General features: G+C 42.8%; 1 protein-coding gene across 2 annotated transcripts; it reads right to left on the minus strand.

Moving 5' to 3' along the window:
• Positions 1-1,559: 1,559 nt before the first annotated feature.
• zgc:158432 (uncharacterized protein LOC555281 homolog) lies at positions 1,560-19,284 on the minus strand. Of its 2 annotated transcripts, XM_055942574.1 has the most exons (8): positions 18,812-19,284; positions 18,424-18,529; positions 18,113-18,295; positions 17,792-17,882; positions 15,893-15,969; positions 15,697-15,768; positions 2,167-2,320; positions 1,560-1,957 (listed from the first exon to the last, which is right to left on the minus strand). In XM_055942574.1, exons 1-8 carry the CDS (start codon positions 18,882-18,884, stop codon positions 1,844-1,846), a joined length of 870 nt encoding a protein of 289 aa, XP_055798549.1. In that variant the 5' UTR covers positions 18,885-19,284; the 3' UTR covers positions 1,560-1,843. The 2 variants fall into 2 exon arrangements, with proteins under 2 accessions (XP_055798549.1, XP_055798550.1); XM_055942575.1 differs by lacking the exon at positions 18,812-19,284 and having other exon boundaries at positions 18,113-18,203; positions 18,424-18,505.
• Between the last annotated feature and the right edge of the window lie 51 nt (positions 19,285-19,335).

Raw genomic sequence — 19,335 nt, forward strand, 5'->3', positions numbered from 1 at the left:
GTCTTGAGTCGCGACCCACCATAAGGGTTGAGCGGTGAAAAAAACATACATAGAACATCATCTTGGCAGCAGAGAGAAGATTGTGCAGTTTTGAAGCTAATTTCCGTCAATTCTACACATTTTGACGTGTTCTTATCCTCAAATATAAAATCAATGGGTGCCTGATTATCTAGCGTTTATTTTGCTGATTGTAAATTCTCAGATTATAGGGTATTATATGTCCATTATCTTTTCTACATACTTTCGATTTGGTTTTAGTCGTTTAAGTTTACACAAAGTGTTTTTCCATATATATTTTTTTGCAATGCACAAAAAACGTCACACCTGGACCCCTGCGACCGTCAAAGTCCTAGATCACGTGACATCATTCATTCCTTTGTAAGACAAATAGTAATGTTGTCTTCTTGTAGGCACCAACTCCACCATGGTTCGTTGGACAAAGCCTATGTGGAAATTGTGTTTTTGGATAAACAAAACGTATAAGATCTCCTAAGCTGTGTAAACCTCAGACCTTATTTTCTGCGTTTATAACAAAATCCTATTATTTCCTCATTAATTTTCCACATAGGAACGAACCAGAGGTAATTCATTTACAGGTTTTAGGTGCCTCATGGAGACCTATCATGCGTAGTGTGAGCTACTCCAGGAAGTGACGTTGCATGCGAGCTCAGTGCTGCACGCTCTCATTGAGTAACTCAAGTTGAAGGCCGACCGGGGTACAGCAGGCTGCCATTAGCAACTAAATTATCCTTATAACTTCTGTGTGCGATTTAAAAACAATCTGTTAAAATTCACTATAATGGGGGGATCCTGTTTTCTGCTAAGAATGCCTGCAGTACTGCGGTTAGCCTTGAACTTCCGTGGCTTCAATGAGAGGGGGCAGTCGTTCTCCCCTAGTACTGACCCACGGTTTGGGAACCACTGGCAGATAACCCTCATGACCAAAAAATGGTAACAAATCAGACTAGCCTATTACATAGCAGGGTTGGGGTCAATTCAACAAATTAAATTCAAATTAAATTCCCTCTCCCTGTAAATTCCATTTAATTCAATTCAAATTCCCGGTCAGTCTTTGAATTTAGAGATAATTAAATTCCAATGTTCGATACTGTATATTCCAATTCAAATTTTATTCCTTCAGGCTGATTATGTCACTATTCATACAGTGTAGCTATACTGTAAATAAAGAAATATAAGTTGAAATGATTTAAAACAAATCCCGCAGTCCAATTTTGATACTAACTCGGAAATGTACAATATTGAATTCCAATTAAATGAAATTCCAAAGACTACATTTTTTTTATTTTTTTATTTTTTACAATTCAACACAGTCTAATTCCAATTCCAAAACTTGAAGATTGTTGAAATTTGAATTGAATTTAACTTAAATTCTCCACTTCATGAGTGAATTCAAGAATTGAATTTGAATTTCAAATGAAATTGGAATTGATTACTCAATCTGTAGTGTGGAGATCCGAGTTAAAGCGATCGGAAATCAAAAACATCGGAACATTGCCTTTACATTTCAATCGCGCTTTAGTGTTGATCCACGCTACGGATTGAATCTAGGAATAATAGCCTTTATTAGTTACAAAATTGTCAAACAATAAATCTTAAAACTGCAAAAATATGAGCAAATTTCATAATCAGTCAATGGGGATTACTCATAAAACTTAGCAGCCAGCCACAATACATTTTTTAGTACGTTAAATTAAAGTTGACAAAGTCCTTGAATGTTTACATTTTCCACTCACTTTAAATTATATACGAGTTGAACTTTTTTGAATTGTGATAGTGAAATTGGTGGCGTTCTAATTCAGGCCATGGTCACTCCTGTTTGTCCTCAGTAGTGTCTCCCTATCTGGGCTCTGGGAAACTGGGAACTGAGGTTGTACTCCGGTGCTGAATAGAGGGGAGCAGGTGAACTGGGCGCAGGATACCCAGACATGCCTTCTCTCTGGAAGATAGAAACAGATCTCATGTCAAAACACAGTGCAAAATTCTGCTTTTCTATTTCAGCCTGGTCACCTAGGGTCTAACTAATATTTGACCTTTAGGCTAAGATCAAAACCAAATGTTTTAGCCACAGTTTCACCCTGCAGTTTACTTGTCCAGTTGATCAGTTGAATTCATCCTACTGTTCAGTAGGGGGAATCAATGACTCACCATCATGCCGTTGTGTCCTGGTGGGGGCTGTGTTGGTCTCATGTGCTGGTCGTCATAACAGTCTGGAGGTGGCGCTCTGTCTTCATACGGGTTCCTTGGCGATGGAGACTTGGGATAGAGGTTACCCAGGGGCTGCGTCATACCTGTAGCATAGCTGAATCCAGAAAACTAGTGAACTTTCCGAAGCAGACAAACCATATAAAAACAATCATAATAATGTAGTTCAAAGGGCACCCAATCGTAACTTGTCATGGAACAAAGAACTATATCAGATTGAAAACACACAAATCAAAAGACAGAGAGAGGCTTCTTTGTATGGCTGGCTTTCAGGGTTGGATAAAGATGATCTATCTAAATTGGGTCGCATACTCGTGGACTTTTCCCTTTCTTCAATGACAAAAGAGAAATTACCATGATGGATATGGATATACGCTGTATCGGCAGGATAGAACAGCGGCATCAGGTAAGACAAGGGGCGGCGGACTATGTATTTTTGTAAACGACAGCTGGTGCACGATATCTAAGGAAGTCTCGAGGTTTTGCTCGCCTGTGGTAGAGTATCTCATGATAAGCTGTAGACCACACTATCTACTTAGAGAGTCGTCATCTGTATTTTTTGTAGCTGTCTACATACCACCACAGACTGATGCTGGCACTAAGACCGCACTGGAATGAGCTGTATTCCGCCATAAGCAAACAGGAAAACGTTCACCCAGAGGTGGCACTCCTAGTAGCAGGGGAATTTAATGCAGGGAACCTCAAATCAGTCTTTACCAAATTTCTATCAGCATGTTAAATGTGCAACCAGAGGGAAAAAAACTCTGGAGCACCATTACTCCACACACAGAGATGCATACAAAGCTCTCCCTCGCCCTCCATTTGGCAAATCTGACCATAATTCTATCCTCCTGATTTCTGCTTACAAGCAAAAATTAAAGCAGGAAGCACCAGTGACTCGATAAATTAAAAAAATGGTCAGATGAAGCAGATGCTAAGCTACATGCCTGTTTTGCTAGCACAGAATAGGAATATGTTCCGGAATTCCTCCGATGGCATTGAGGAGTACACCACATCAGTCACTGGCTTCATCAATAAGTGCATCGATGACGTCATCCCCACAGTGACCGTAAGTACATACCCCAACCAGAAGCCATGGATTACAGGCAACATCCACACTGCACTAAAGGCTAGAGCTGCCACTTTCAAGGAGCGGGACTCTAACCCAGAAGCTTCTAAGAAATCCTGCTATGCCCTCCGATGAACCATCAAACAGGCAAAGCGTCAATACAAGACTAAGATCGAATCCTACTACACCGGCTGTGATGCTTGTCGGATGTGGCAAGGCTTGCAAACCATTACAGACTACAAAGGGAAGCACAGCCGAGAGCTGTCCAGTGACAAGAGCCTACCAGACGAGCTAAACTACTTCTATGCTCGCTTCGAGGCTAATAACACTGAAACATGCATGAGAGCACCAGCTGTTCCAGGAGACTGTGATCACGCTCTCCGCAGCCGATGTAAGACCTTTCAACAGGTCAACATTCACAAGGCCGCAGGGCCAGATGTATTACTAGGACGTGTACTGCGAGCATGCGCTGACCAACTGGCAAGTGTCTTCACCGACATTTTCAACCTCTCCCTGTCTGAGTCTGTAATACCAACATGTCTTAAGCAGACCACCATAGTCCCTGTGCCCAGGAACACTAAGGTAACCTGCCTAAACGACTACCGACCCGTAGCACTCACATCTGTAGCCATGAGGTGCTTTGAAAGGCTGATCATGGCTCACAACACCATTATCTCAGAAACTCTAGACCCACTCCAATTTGCATACCGCCATAACAGATCCACAAATTACGCAATCTCTATTGCACTCCACACTGCCCTTTCCCACCTGGACAAAAGGAACACCTACGTGAGAATGCTATTCATGGACTCTAGCTCAGCGTTCAACACCATAGTGGCCTCAAAAGCGCATACATTTAAAAAAATATATATTTCACCTTTATTTAACCAGGTAGGCCAGTTGAGAACAAGTTCTCATTTACAACTGCGACCTGGTTAAAATAAAGCAAAGCAGTGCAACAAAAACAACACAGAGTTACACATGGGAAAAACAAACGTACAGTCAATAACACAATAGAAAAATCTGTATACAGTGTGTGCAAATTAAGTAAGGAGGTAAGGCAATAATTAGGCCAATAGAGGCGAAGTAATTACAATTTAGCAATTTACACTGCAGTGATATATGTGCAGATGTGCAAGTAGAAATACTGGTGTGCAAAAGAGCAGAAAAACAAAAACAAATATGGGGATGAGGTAGGTAGATGGTTGGATGGGCTATTTACAGATGGGCTGTGTACAGCTGCAGCAATCGGTAAGCTGCTCTGACAGCTGACGCTTAAAGTTAGTGAGGGAGATATAAGTCTTCAACTTCAGTGATTTTTGCAATTCGTTCTAGTCATTGGCAGCAGAGAACTGGAAGGAAAGGCTGCCAAAGGAGGTGTTGGCTTTGGGGATGACCAGTGAAATATACCTGCTGGAGCTAGTGCTACGGGTGGGAGTTGCTATGGTGACCAGTGAACTGAGATAAGGCGGAGCTTTACCTAGCAAAGACTTATAGATGACCTGGAGCCAGAGGGATTGGCGACGAATACGCAGTGAGAACCAGCCAATGAGAGCATACAGGTCGCAGTGGTGGGTAGTATATGGGGCTTTGGTGACAAAACAGATGGCACCGTGATAGACTGGATCCAATTTGCTGAATAGAGTGTTGGAGGCTATTTTGTAAATGACATCGCCGAAGTCAAGGATCGGTAGGATAGTCAGTTTTACGAGGGAATGTTTGGCAGCATGAGTGAAGGAGGCTTTGTTGCGAAATAGGAAGCCAATTCTAGATTTAACTTTGGATTGATGCTTATTAATGTGAGTCTGGAAGGAGAGTTTACAGTCTAGCCAGACACCTAGGTATTTATAGTTATTCTAAGTCAGAACCGTCCAGAGTAGTGATGCTAATCGGATCAAAGAATCACCCGCAGCAAGAGGGACATCATTGATATAAATAGATAAAAGAGTCGGCCCGAGAATTGAACCCTGTGGCATCCCCATAGAGACTGGCAGAGGTCCGGACAACAGGCCCTCTGATTTGACACACTGAACTCTATCTGAGAAGTAGTTAGTGAACCAGGCGGGGCATTCATTAGAGAAACCAAGGCTGCTGAGTCTGCCGATAAGAATACGATGATTGACAGAGTCGAAAGCCTTGGCCAGGTCGATGAAGACGGCTGCACAGTACTGTTTTTTTATTGATGGCGGTTATGATATCGTTTAGGACTTTGAGCGTGGCTGAGGTGCACCCGTGACCAGCTCGAAAACCAGATTACATAGCAGAGAAGGTACGGTGGGATTCGAAATGGTCGGTGATCTGTTTGTTCACTTGGCTTTTGAAGTCTTTAGAAAGGCAGGGCAGGATGGATATAGGTCTGTAACAGTTTGGGTCAAGAGTGTCTCCCCCTTTGAAGAGGGGGATGACCGCGGGTGCTTTCCAATCTTTAGGAATCTCAAACGATACGAAAGAGAGGTTGAACAGACTAGTAATAGGGGTTGCAACAATGGTGGCGGATAATTTTAGGAAGAGAGGGTCCAGATTGTCTAGCCCAGCTGATTTGTAGGGATCCAGATTTTGCAGCTATTTCAGAACATCAGCTGTCTGGATTTGGGTGAGGGAGAAGCGGGGCGGGGGGCTTGGGCCAGTTGCTGCGGGGGGTGCAGAGCTGTTGGCCGAGGGTTGGGGTAGCCAGGTGGAAAGCATGGCCAACTTATTGAAATTCTCGATTATCATGGATTAATCAGTAGTGACAGTGTTTCCTAGTCTCAATGCAGTGGGCAGCTGGGAGGAGGTACTCTTATTCTCCATGGACTTTACAGTATTCCAAAACTTTTTGGAATTAGTGCTGCAGGATGCAAATATCTGTTTGAAAAAGCTAGCCTTTGCTTTCCTAACTGACTGTATGTATTGATTCCTGACTTCCCTGAAAAGTTGCATATCGAAGCTACTGCGGTAGCCACAAGGTGTTTTTGTGCTGGTCAAGGGCAGTCAAGTCTGGAGTGAACCAAGGGCTATATCTGTTCTTAGTTCTACATTTTTTGAAAGGGGCATTCTTATTTATGATGGTGAGGAAAGCACTTTTAAAGTACAACCAGGCATCCTCTACGGACGGGATGAGGTCAATATCCTTCCAGGATACCCGGACCAGGTCGATTAGAAAGTGCTGCTCGCAGAAGTGTTTTAGGGAGCGCTTGACAGTGATGAGGGCTGGTCGTTTGACCGCGAACCCATAACAGACGCAGGCAATGAGGCAGTGATCGCTGAGATCCTGGTTGAAAACAGCAGAGGTGTATTTAGAGGGCAGGTTGGTCAGGATGATATCTATGAGGGTGCCCATGTTTACGGATTTGGGGTTGTACCTGGTAGGTTCCTTGATATGATATTTGTGGGAGATTGAGGGCATCTAGCTTAGATTGTAGGACGGCCGGGGTGTTAAGCATATCCCAACTTAGGTCACCTAGCTGTGTGGCGGATTAATCAGAATTAGGTGGGTAACATAGATAAATAAGATGTTTTATTTACTAATATGCTTATGTGAGATACTTGTCATTGGAATGTATCCCATTGGACTATACTATTGGCAGTTGCACTTTACCCTTCTCAGCTAGTGCTCAGTCACTTGGGGCCCAGAGAGGGGAGAGGTCAGGCTTGTCTTTTACATGTCTCTGGTGCTATGGGGAATATCAGAAAGGGAAGAGTACAGAATGGACATTGTCTTCATATGTGAATGTATCTGTTAAACCATGTGAAGGGATGGCGTGATTAAGGGGGAACCAATTATCTCTTGGCTCCACATTGTCTGTGCGCAAGTCACTCCCCTCAGTAAGCTTGTCCAGGAGTGGGGAGAAGAGGGGGTTTACTTGAGATGGGAGTATATAGAGTTGACAATTGAGTTATGCCTTGGATGAGGTAATGTTTTGGTACTATGAAGTACCAGGAACGAGATTAGAACCTCGTTTTAGAGACCAAACTGAGCGATAATTTATAGCGAATGCAATCTGGCTAAGGGATACTCCTTTCTCAAGTAAAAGGCCCTTTGTGAAGAGTTCCTAAGATCTGTGGTTCGTCATGTAAGTTGAGAGGGGTGTATCTTTGCTATAAAAGATCTCAGTTGCCATTATGTTGGGACTCTCAACAATTCATTATAGATAGTGAATTGTTGAAAGTCACAGGGCTATGGTAAAACTCATATTATTAAAGATGAAGTTTAAGTATAACTCTGACTGGTGTGTGGTATGTAACTCTCCTCATTTGGTAATACAGGAAATTGCCCCGACACAGTACGAACTCTGACAATAGATGGGGGGCAATCAATTTGCATATGGTGTCCAGGGCACAGCTGGGAGCTGAGGGGGGTCTATAACAAGCGGCAACAGTGAGGGACTTATTTCTGGAGAGATGGATCTTTAAAAGTAGAAGCTCGAACTGTTTGGGAATAGACCTGGATAGTATGACAGAACCCTACAGGCTACCTCTACAGTAGATTGCAACTCCGCCCCCTTTAGCAGTTCTGTCTTGACGGAAATTGTTGTAATTGGGGATGGAAATGTCAGAATGTTTGGTGGCCTTCCTAAGCCAAGATTCAGACTCGGCTAGGACATCAGGGTTGGCTAAAGTGTGCCAAAGCAGTGAATAAAGCAAACTTAGGGAGGAGGCTTCTGATGTAAACATGCATGAACCCAAGGCTTTTACGGTTGCAGAAGTCAACAAATGAGAGCGCCTGGGTTAACCTCTACATCACCAGAGGAACAGAGAAGGAGTAGGATGAGGGTACGGCTAAAGGCTATAAGTACTGGCCGTCTAGTGCTTTGGGAACAGAGAATAAAAGGAGCAGATTTCATGGCGTGGTAGAATAGATTCAGGGCATAGTGCACAGACAAGGGTGTGGTAGGGTGCGAGTACAGTGGGGGTAAACCTAGGCATTGAGTGACGATGAGAGAGGTTTCATCTCTGGAGGCGCCAGTTAAGCTAGGTGCGGTCTCCGCCTGTGTGGGGGTTCGGACAAGGGGGCTATCTGAGGCATGTTGAGCAGGACTAGGGGCTCCGCAGTAAAATAAAACAATAAGAGCTGCCCTAAACAACAGTATACAAGGCATATTGACATTAGAGAAAGGCAGGTGTTGATTGGGAGAGCTAAGACAACAGGGCTGATATCGGGCTGTGCAGACCGGCAGGTATTATCCGGGCTATCTGGGCTAAAGCGGCTGGAGTCTGAGCAAAAAGTAAAGACCACTAGCAGTGGCTAACAATGACTAAAAGGCTAGTAGCTAATTAGCTGGCTAGCTGCTGATGGAGGTTCCAGTTATAAGGTCTTAAAAATAAAAAATAATAGCAGATCCGTACCACATTGGGTGAGGTGGGTTGCAGGAAGGTGTATTTCATTTGAAAAAGTAAAAAAGAGATTGAGATAATGAAATGTATACAAAACCCCCCGAAAAATACAAGATTTACATGGGATGAAAACAAGCACGTCTTACTGCTCCACCATCAATAAGCTAAGGACCCTGGGACTAAACACCTCTCTATGCAACAGGATCCTGGACTTCCTGACGGGCCACCCCAGGTGGTAAGGGTAGGTAACAACACATCCGCAACGCTGATCCTCAACACGGGGGCCCCTCTGGGGTGCGTGCTCAGTCCCCTCCTGTATTCCCTGTTCACTCATGACTGCACGGCCAGGCACAACTCCAACACCATCATTAAGTTTGCCGATGGCACAACAGTGGTAGGCCTGATCCCCGACAACGACAAGACAGCCTATAGGGAGGAGGTCAGAGACCTGGTCGTGTGGTGACAGGACAACAACCTCTCCCTCAACGTGATCAAGACAAAGGAGATGATTGTGGACTACAGGAAAAAGAGGACCGAGCACGCCCCCATTCTCATCGACGGGGCTATACTGGAACAGGTTGAGAGTTTCAAGTTCTTTGGTGTCCACATCACCAACAAACTAACATGGTCCAAGCACACCAAGACAGTCGTGAAGAGGGGACGACAAAACCTATTCCCCTCAGGAGACTGAAAAGATTTGGCATGGGTTCTCAGATCCTCAAAAGGTTCTACAGGGGGGGATCACGTGACCCTTGAACGAGATGGCCGCATGAACTAGGAGCTCCGCACAAGTAGTTTCCAATTCCTAATCTTACCTCCACTTCAAGCTTAAACTCATTTAGCTTTAGTCAAAAAGTCATGGCGGCTTCAAAAGGCAACACTACAGGTGACATTTTTACCCGGACTCGAGTACTAGCGACGGAAAAAGCCTCCAAGAAGCAGCTAGCTTCAGAAAAAGCTAGCGCCATTAGCCAGGAGAAAGAGGACCCGTTCCCCCCCGAGGCCCAACGAATGCCAACCTCGCACTCTGTCGAAGACATCTTTTCTGAGCTGAGATCCCAACGTACAGAACTCAACACTAAACTAGATGCCATTAACGCTCAGCTCAGTGCGATAGGGGGCAAGGTGACAATCCTGGAAAATGCTTTGCCTGACATAAACAACAAGATAACCATAAACGCGGGGCGCCTGGACGAGGCAGAGGGGCGAATCCTATCCACGGAAAACTTATTGACAGACGCCATGGAAACAATAGCATATGCTAAAAAAAAAATAGAGCAGCTGGAAGAGAAAACAGAGGACCTGGAAAACAGGGGGCGAAGGAATAATTGTGTTCTATTAAATCTGGGCGAAAAAGAAGAGGGAAACATGCCACTGATCCGCTACCTGCAAGACAAACTTCCCGAGTGGCTCCACCTGTCCACCGACAGGCCCATAGAACTCGAGAGAGCTCACCGAGCACTGAGGCCCCCACCAGCAGCCAGACAACCACCGCGCCCAATCACCATACGTTTCCTGAGATTCACCGACAAGGAACGAGTCCTACAGGCGGCGAAAACCAACACCATTACAGTGGGAAACGCCAAACTCACCTTACTCCAGGACCTGTCAGCTGGAATACGCCGAAAGCGCCGAGAGTTTGACGAGGTGAAGAAATGCTCCATTGACCGAGGCATCTTTAGGGGATTCAAATACCCAAACGAGCTCAGGATTCTTCACCAAGGAGCCCTGCGACACTTCAAAACTCCCGAAGAGGCAAAACGTTTTTTGAAAGACAACCCCGGTCAATGAGAAATGGACCATTGACTAAATGCGATTACTGTTATTACTAAAGGAGGTAAGACAACATATAGCCGATATCCAAAGACCCACCGCCCTGCTAAATTTCATTATAGCCGTCCAATCTATATTTATGTTCCTTTAGCTGAGAGGGATAGACCCCATATTATAACCTAGGCCTACTGTATGTAGGCTGGGCTATTGATTTTATTTTCTCCCTTTTTTAATGTGGTCTGGACGGGGGCTACGTTGTCATTTACTCAATGCGGGCGGAGAGGATGAGGCATTTCTTTGGTGGGGAGGGGGAGACGTTGTGCGTTGCTAACTGTTCCCGGTCTTTTTTTGTTGTTGTTGGAACACAGAATTGTGACTGAGCGGGGAGGTAATAGATCCAACGGGATATGTCGAGTTGTTTGGGAACTCGGCTGGGGTGTTCAGAGATTGTTATTTTATGTAAACCATTTATTTTCCTTTTATGTGAACGCAGCTGTAACTACTATCCACCTTTACCCAGAGATGACTTGCACTAAAGTTCGATTACTGTTCGATGACGATGACTAGTACCTTAAATCTATTGACATGGAACTGCCACGGTCTAGGCCATGCAATAAAACGGAAAAAGATACTATGTGCTCTAAAAAAGGAAAAAGCAGACATCGCGCTATTGCAAGAGACACACCTCTGTGATGCTGAACATGCCAAACTCCGCAGAGCTTGGGTGGGACAGGTGTATTTCTCATCTTTCAAATCCAACAGTAGAGGTACAGCAATACTTATCCATAAGAATGTTCCATTCATAATTGACAAAAACATATCTGATCCGGAGGGGAGATTTATTTTGATAACTGGGTCACTGTATGGGCAACCAATTACTATCTTAAACATATACGCCCCTAACACAGATACTCCTGCTTTTATGTCGAAAATGATAACTCTGTTCAATGAGCATTGTGTTTCCTTTGGAGTGTTGGCCGGAGATTTTAATTGTACCCTGAACCCAACCCTAGACAAATCATCTCAAGTCCCCACCACAAATCCTAGATCTGCAAAGATGTTGAACTCTCTTACTAAAGAGACGGGACTGATAGATATCTGGAGAGAGACTAATAGCTCAGCTATGGACTATACATACTACTCTAATGTCCATAACACCTACTCCCGTATAGATTACATTTTTATCCCAAAGAGTTTCATAAATTCAGCCACGTGTACAATCGGACCCATAGCGCTTTCGGATCACGCCTTTGTCCACCTCCGCTTTGACCTCTGCAAAAACATCCCGAGATCAAAGAGCTGGAAATTCAACACCTCCATGCTATCAAACGAAGCATTCCATACATTGGTAACTACATGGATAGACAACTACACACAAGACAACAAAGATTCTCCTGTTTCTCCGGCCACAATGTGGGACGCTGCTAAAGCCACACTAAGAGGTCATCTAATTGCATATGCTTCCTCTAAGAAAAAAGCAATGGAAGCACACAGGCTAGATCTGGAGAGGGAGCTGGAACGCTGTGAAAAAGTACATAAACAATCCCCAGACAGCACCTCCTGGAGTCAACTTAAAGCAGCCAAAGCCAAACTGAATTTGGACTATACTCGGGAGATTAAAAAAAAAGTTTTCTTTACTAAACAGAAATACCATGAGTATAGCAATAGGCCTAGTAGATTGCTTGCTTATCAATTAAAAAAAGAGCAGTCAGAGCGTACAATTATGGCTATCCGAACAGCAGAGGATGAGGTCACATATGATCCAAAAAAGATCAATTTAACTTTTCATGAGTTTTACTGCAAACTATATACCTCTGAGAGAAAACACACGGAGGCAGAACTCCACTCCTTCCTAGAGGGAATCTCGCTACCTAAACTATCAGAGACCGACCAAGAAGATCTCAACTCCCCCTTCACCCCTGAGGAGATCCTGGAGGCAATTACCTCCATGCCACCTAACAAGTCCCCAGGCCCAGATGGATTCCCCAGAGAATTCTACAAAGCTTTTTGGCCCCAGCTTAGCCCTATTTTCATGCCAATGCTGGAGGATTTTTGCAAAAACGGAGTTCTCCCAGACTCAATGCACACAGCTCGCATTACAGTGTTGCTCAAAAAAGACAAGGACCCCCTATCCTGCTCCTCCTTCCGGCCCATAAGCTTGTTGGATTTCGACTACAAAATAATTACCAAATTGCTCGCCAAAAGACTAAACACTCTTCTTCCCAAAATAATAAAAGCGGACCAGACGGGATTTATTAGAGACAGATACTCTTCTGATAACATTCGCCGTCTTTTTGATATTATTGATCAAGTAAACGCACAGAAGACCCCTGTCCTGCTGGCTTCACTGGATGCTGAGAAGGCGTTCGACAGGATGGAGTGGAGCTTTCTGTTCTCAGTCTTAGAGAAGTTCAACATGGGCCCAAACTTTATTAAATGGATCAAATCACTATACTCTCATCCAAATGCCATGGTGACTACTAACGGACTGAACTCTGACAGATTCCCTTTGGGACGGGGCACAAGACAAGGGTGCTCGCTGTCCCCCCTGCTCTACTTGTTGGGGGCGGAGCCTCTGGCAGAGTTGATAAGGAGCAATCCAAGTATTATGGGTGTTCCTGCAGGCGACCGGCAGCACAAGATTTCGCTTTACGCGGATGATGTCTTGCTCTACATATCCAACCCTGAGAAATCCCTTCCTCCCATTTTAGACACAATTGCTCAGTATGGCAAGTTTTCAGGTTATAAGATTAATTTTAACAAATCCACTGTCTGCCCTCTCAATATTACACTCACCAGTTCTATGAAGACACTATGCCCATTCCAATGGAAGACACAGGGGTTTCAATACCTTGGGATATTCATAACACCAGATCTGAATAGGCTTTTCAAGGAGAATTATCTTCCACTCCTGGATCGAATCAAGAACAACCTCCAAACCTGGATCTCCCTCCCAATTAGCTTAGTAGGAAGAATTAATGTAATCCGTATGAACATCCTCCCTAGACTGAACTATTTATTTCAGATGCTCCCATGCTATCTCCCAGCTTCCTTTTTCAAAACAATTAACCAAAGCATCACCAAATTTATATGGGGCAATAAAAAACCTAGGATCAAGCTCTCCACTCTATCGAAACCTGAATCTAAGGGTGGTCTTGCCCTTCCCTCCCTTCAATTGTACTACTGGTCTGCCCAAATCCGCAACATGCTAACATGGATCACAAACAGACAAGAGTCAACGTGGATCCAGATAGAAGCCCAATCTTGTGGTTCATTGCCACTAAGCTCAACTATATTCATTGATAACTTTAGTGAAGTGGGCAACATAGCCAAAACATTTGTGATTTACAGTACCCTACGAGCGTGGAGGGACTGTAAGAAATACCTGGGCATCTCCTCCCAAATATGTTCTCACTCGCCTATAGTAGGCAACCCAGACTTGCCAAAAGCCCTGAGAGATGCCAACTTTAATCTTTGGCATACTCTAGGAATCAGGACCTTTTCAGACCTATTTCATCAGAAGACCACTACACTGAAATCCTTTCAAGAGCTCTGCAATGAATTCAATGTGCCAAGATCCCATTTTTTTAAATATCTACAAATTAGACATGTCATCTCCTCATTTACTTCCAAGAGGAGGTTTAGAACTCAGTTGAATGAAGTTGAAACCCTTCTTGTCACAGCACAATCCATTAAAGGCAAAATATCCTATATCTATAGACTCCTTTCTGAGAAAGGAGGCTCCTCCTTTACTCCTTTGAAAATAATATGGGAAAAGGACCTTGGTCTGACTATCAGTGATGAGTTATGGGCGGAGGTTTGCGACAGGGTATACTGCTCCTCTACTAATGTAAAAATGAAAGAATCTAATTACAAATTTTTGTACAAATTTTATTACACTCCCCTGAGACTCCATAAAATGAAAACAGACATTTCTCCTAACTGTAATAGATGTACCTCTGAAAGTGGAACCTATATGCATGTATTTTGGAGCTGTAGAGAGATTGCCAGATTTTGGCAATCTATACATACTGCTGCACAGAAAATACTAGATGTACAGTTTGATATGACCCCGTGTCTCTATCTTCTTAATGCCCAGCAGGAATTTGTTCTTGATCCTGACAGAGAAAATTTGCTCATGACCATTACATACTTTGCTAAGAAATGTATTCTTCTATTGTGGGCCTCTAATACTTCTCCTACATTTAAAATGTGGATTGACCAGATTGTTGACTTTCTCCCTCTTGAAAAGCTCACTTATGACCTCCACAAGAGACAGCCCAAGTTTGATAGACTCTGGTCTCCACTACTCAACTATATTTCAAATTGGACAGAGTGAATAGGGGAATCAGGGAGATGAGCAGATGCGTGTTGTGTAAGGTGCTGTAAAATCTAAAAACTAATTATTGGCTCGTCATCTCAGCTAAGGCTGGAAATAGCCAATAAGAACCTTGATAGTGCTGCTGCAAGTTTTATAATTTAAATTTTGTTATAATTACTATTTGTGTGTGTATGTATGTATGTGTGTGTGTATGTATATATATATATGTATGTATGTATATATATATATATATATATATACATATATAAAACAATTTTTTATTATTATTATTATTATTATTATTTTTTTTTTTTAAGTCACATCTGTGAATGTGGAATGTGTTTGGTTGGTTGATTGAAAACTTAATAAAACTTTAAATTGAAAAAAAAAAAAGGTTCTACAGCTGCACCATCCAGAGCATCCTGACTGGTTACATCACTGCCTGCCTGAACATCTAATCAAATGGCCACCCAGACTATTTGCATTGCCCCCCCCCCCCCCTACTCTCTGTTGTTATCATCTATGCATAGTCACGTTAATAACTCTACCTACATGTACATATTACCTCAACTAACCGGTGCCCCCGCCCATTGACTCTGTACTGGTACCCCCCTGTATATAGTCTCGCTATTGTTATTTTACTGCTGCTCTTTAATTACTTGTTACTTTCAATTCTTATTCATACCTTTTATTAACAGCATTGTTGGTTAGGGGCTCGTAAGTAAGCATTTCACTAAGGTCTACACCTGTTGTATTCGGCGCATGTGACTAATAAGATTTGATAAGGATAATGTCCGTGTCATCATGACTCATGCTGCTCAAATCACTGGGTGACTACTCATTCACTGTCAAGGGGGCGTTGTCCTGTTGTCGTCTCTAATTTTGTTTCCATTTTTAGTCCACCACCTAGAACATGGTTATACGCACAGAATGGGTATGACATCACTGCCATTGAACAAAGTATCAGACCAAAAACAAACAACACCAAGGTTCTTACTTGTATGGCTGGCTTGTAGGGTTGGTCAAAGACAATCTATCTAAAGTGGGCCGCATGCCGTTTGGTTGAAGGCTAAGAGAGTAGAGAGATCAACATTTCAATGAAAGCACATTATAACATTGCAGACACTATAATAAGGGCCCCTATAATGAAGGTGAAAACCAATGGCATGTTGAATTGTGTTCAGACAGCTAACCTGTAAGGGCGGTTGGGTAAGTTGGATATGGGAAACCTCTCCTGGGTGGGCTGGACACTGGGGGGCTTTGGCCGATTCTGAAGAAATAAGAAAAATAGAGACTGTTGCTCAGGGCCATGTTTACTATGCAACATTGACAGCCATGTCTATTACTGAATGTGTCTGCTCTGCATCTGCACTTATGGCATCTTTACACTACACTACTTGGACGACACAAACCACGTCCAGGAGAGACAGTAGATTCAAATGGCTCTTAAAGAGATGGTGTGGAAGACATCTTGAAAAATAAAGGAGAGGCGCACACCCTAGGAGTCAGATGCAAAAATGATAATGTCCAACGTTTCGCCAGACAAGCTGTCTTCATCAGGGTATAATGACAAACATTGTGGGGTGACTCGTTTATATAGTGTCAAAAGACACACACAGGTGTCTGTAATCATGGCTGGTTATTGGCCTGATATAATTGGTTCATTCTCATATATTAAAATAGCATACAAAAAACAAATGGATAGCCTACGATCATAGATACAATTTGGCTACATAAGCCTACAAACATTTACAACAGCAAAATCACAAGAATGGCTTCAGATCAAAGTCTACGTTGAGACCGAAGGGAGCAAGGGTCTTTAAATTAAAGATCCAGGCAGCCTCTCGTTTTAACAATAAGTTTTTGAAGCCACCCCCTCTCCTAGGGAGGATGACATGTATATAACATAGAGATGAAATCGAGTGGTTTGCTTCCAAAAAGTGGGCCGCAACTGGATAAGTCGAGTTTTTGCACCTAATGGTGCTACGACGCTCCGAAATTCGTTTTGTTTTACCCACATAATTTTTACCACAAGGAAAAGTTAAAAGATAAATAACTGCCTTAGTGGAGCACGTTATATTTGATTGGGATCTGTTTCCCTGTTTGGGGGAGTTTGAAGGATCTACATGTATAAGTGCCATTGCATTGAGCACAGCCATTACACTTGTATTTCCATCCAGTAGGGGCGCAAATACACGTTGTGCAGGGATATCTTGGGGTGGTAAATCAGAGTTTACCAATTGATCTCTGAGATTTCTGCCCCACGAGAATACGACCAAGGGAAGGTCTGAAGACACATTACTGATACTATCATCGGATCTTAGAATGTGCCAATGTTTGTGAACAATTCCCTTCATTTGTTCAGAGCATTTTGAATAGCGGGTAGTTAGAATGATTCTTTTTGCGAGACTGTCCTTGAAAAAAGGTCATGTCTTGTTTCGAATTTTCTCAATGGCAGTATTAATTTGACCATTTTTGTACCCCCCCCCCCCCCCCCCCTTTAATTTTCTTTGCGTCTCAACCATATTTCTGTCGAAATCTGATTGTTTTTAGAAAATTCTTTTGATTCGACAGAATTGGCTGTAGGGAAAACTGTTTTTCAAGGGAAGCGGGTGACAACTGTCAGCCCTCAACAAACTGTTACGGCCAGTAGGTTTCCTGTAAAGATCAGTGTATAGAACATTATCTTTACACAAAATCAGAAGATCAAAGAAACTGATTTGACATGTGTCAGATTGCATAGTAAATCTCAAATGCTCAGAGCAAAAGTTAAGAAAAGCATGGAATGCCTGGAGCTGTTTTGCAACACCCCTCCATAGAACAAAAATATCATCAATATACCGTTTCCAAATAATGATGCTAGGCAAGAAAACATTTTTGAGAGGCTTGAAAACAAAACATTTCAATGCATCTATCCGGTGTGACAAAAAAAAAGATGGTGGGTGAATGATGGTGAGGTGAATGATTCACAAACGGTATCACTACTGGGAGATAAGGAAACCCTAACTTAGCAAGATCTCTGGATGTGACATCACCATTGGAAATACCAATGATCTAATACCTTGGAGAGTAAAGGAACTCAAGCTACTCACCGGCATGTCTGAGGCAAACACTGTGTTGGAGAACATGTCATCTTGGTTATTTTCATAATATGTTGTCGGTGACATTGCATAGTTTGTGTAACTGAAACAAGTGAAAATGACATTATAGTGACATGAGTAGTCATTTAAAACCTGAAACAAGACTGTGGACAAATATGAATCTATTTAGTTAATGCCCAACATCTTATTTTCTTTTTCTTATTATTTTTTAACAAGCCAATTTCCTGATACTAGGTGCCATACACTGTGCAAAACACATGGAAATATTGAGCCTCTGAATTCTATCTTGTCCAAACCCTCTCCCCGTCTCACCTCGTTGTGCGATCCTTTTGTTTCTTTGCTGGTTTCCTTAAGTAATGGACACACTGGACCATCACACCAACAATAACAGCCAGGGCCAGTCCTGGTAGAGATGATACCAGGGCAAAGTTCAATATGGTCCACTCAAAGTCACACTTCTCCCCTATGTACCACTTGTCTATGTAGTTGTTACACCTGAAAAGAACAGCATAACAGAGGTAACTGACATATTTATGTAACAATTTAAAATATCTGAATTCCAAAAATAAACAAATATTGAGGATAAAGCTGTAGAGTCAAGTGTGGGAAGCGCTGAAACGTACCTACAGAAAGGTTTCTTGTCCTTACAGTAGCATTTGCTTTTCTCAGCATTGCATGTATATGCAGTTCCTGTGCACACTTCAAAGTCATCTACTGTTACACAACTTGCTGGATGTAAAAAGAAAAGATGTAACTGAAACGTGATAGTGATTTGGCCCAGCAACATCATGAGAAAATGAAGACACAATTTGATAAAGAGCACTACCTTCAAACAGAGGGTCTAACCTCCTCCTCCCCCAAAACCTCAAAAAGCAGCAGGACAACCACCAGTATATTTACATGTTCATTTTAGAGATGTCATTTGATTCAATGCTACAGTAATACATATCCTACTCATACTAAAAGACAGGCTTTCTTTACAGATTTCAACAGAAAAAAATTGCTACTCACGATCTGGTGTCGTTTGTCCAATAACTGTGACAGGGAGTAGAAATATTAAACACAGCAAACTATAGGCCTTCATCTTCACACACGTACTGTACTATTTTATACTCAACACACACTATCTACGTGACTCCTTACAATAATAATGAGTTTACGGTGGAGCAGAGTTCATGTTCAGCTTCTATGACCACTGTTGTAAGATCTGAACGAGGGCAAGCCTGTAAGGTAGGGCAAGCCTGTAAGGTAGGGCAAGCCTGTAAGGTAGGGCAAGCCTGTAAGGTAGGGCAAGCCTGTAAGGTAGGGCAAGCCTGTAAGGTAGGGCAAGCCTGTAAGGTAGGGCAAGCCTGTAAGGTATGGCAGGATAGGGAAAAGCAGTGAAACAGGAAGCACCTTCGTCATATAACACACAGCAGACTTTCTGTAATAACATTTCATATTATTGTTAATGCGTTAGTGCAGATTGGTATTCAACAGTGACTCTTACTTTCGATAAGCAACACAGCATAACACAAAAGGACAACTTCAACGTG

This window comes from Salvelinus fontinalis, chromosome 13, assembly GCF_029448725.1.
Source record: "Salvelinus fontinalis isolate EN_2023a chromosome 13, ASM2944872v1, whole genome shotgun sequence".
NCBI classification, from domain to species: Eukaryota; Metazoa; Chordata; class Actinopteri; order Salmoniformes; family Salmonidae; genus Salvelinus; species Salvelinus fontinalis.

What these genes read in the sequence shown, in the direction of transcription:
- zgc:158432 (XM_055942574.1), bottom strand. Translation starts at nt 18,884, where the DNA reads ATGAAGGCCTATAGTTTGCTGTGTTTAATATTTCTACTCCCTGTCACA. An exon ending in CAAAAGGATCGCACAACGAG is followed by an intron (nt 17,883 to 18,112) that starts GTGAGACGGGGA and finishes CACTTGTTTCAG; the next exon opens with TTACACAAACTATGCAATGT. An exon ending in TGTTTGCCTCAGACATGCCG is followed by an intron (nt 15,970 to 17,791) that starts GTGAGTAGCTTG and finishes TTATTTCTTCAG; the next exon opens with AATCGGCCAAAGCCCCCCAG.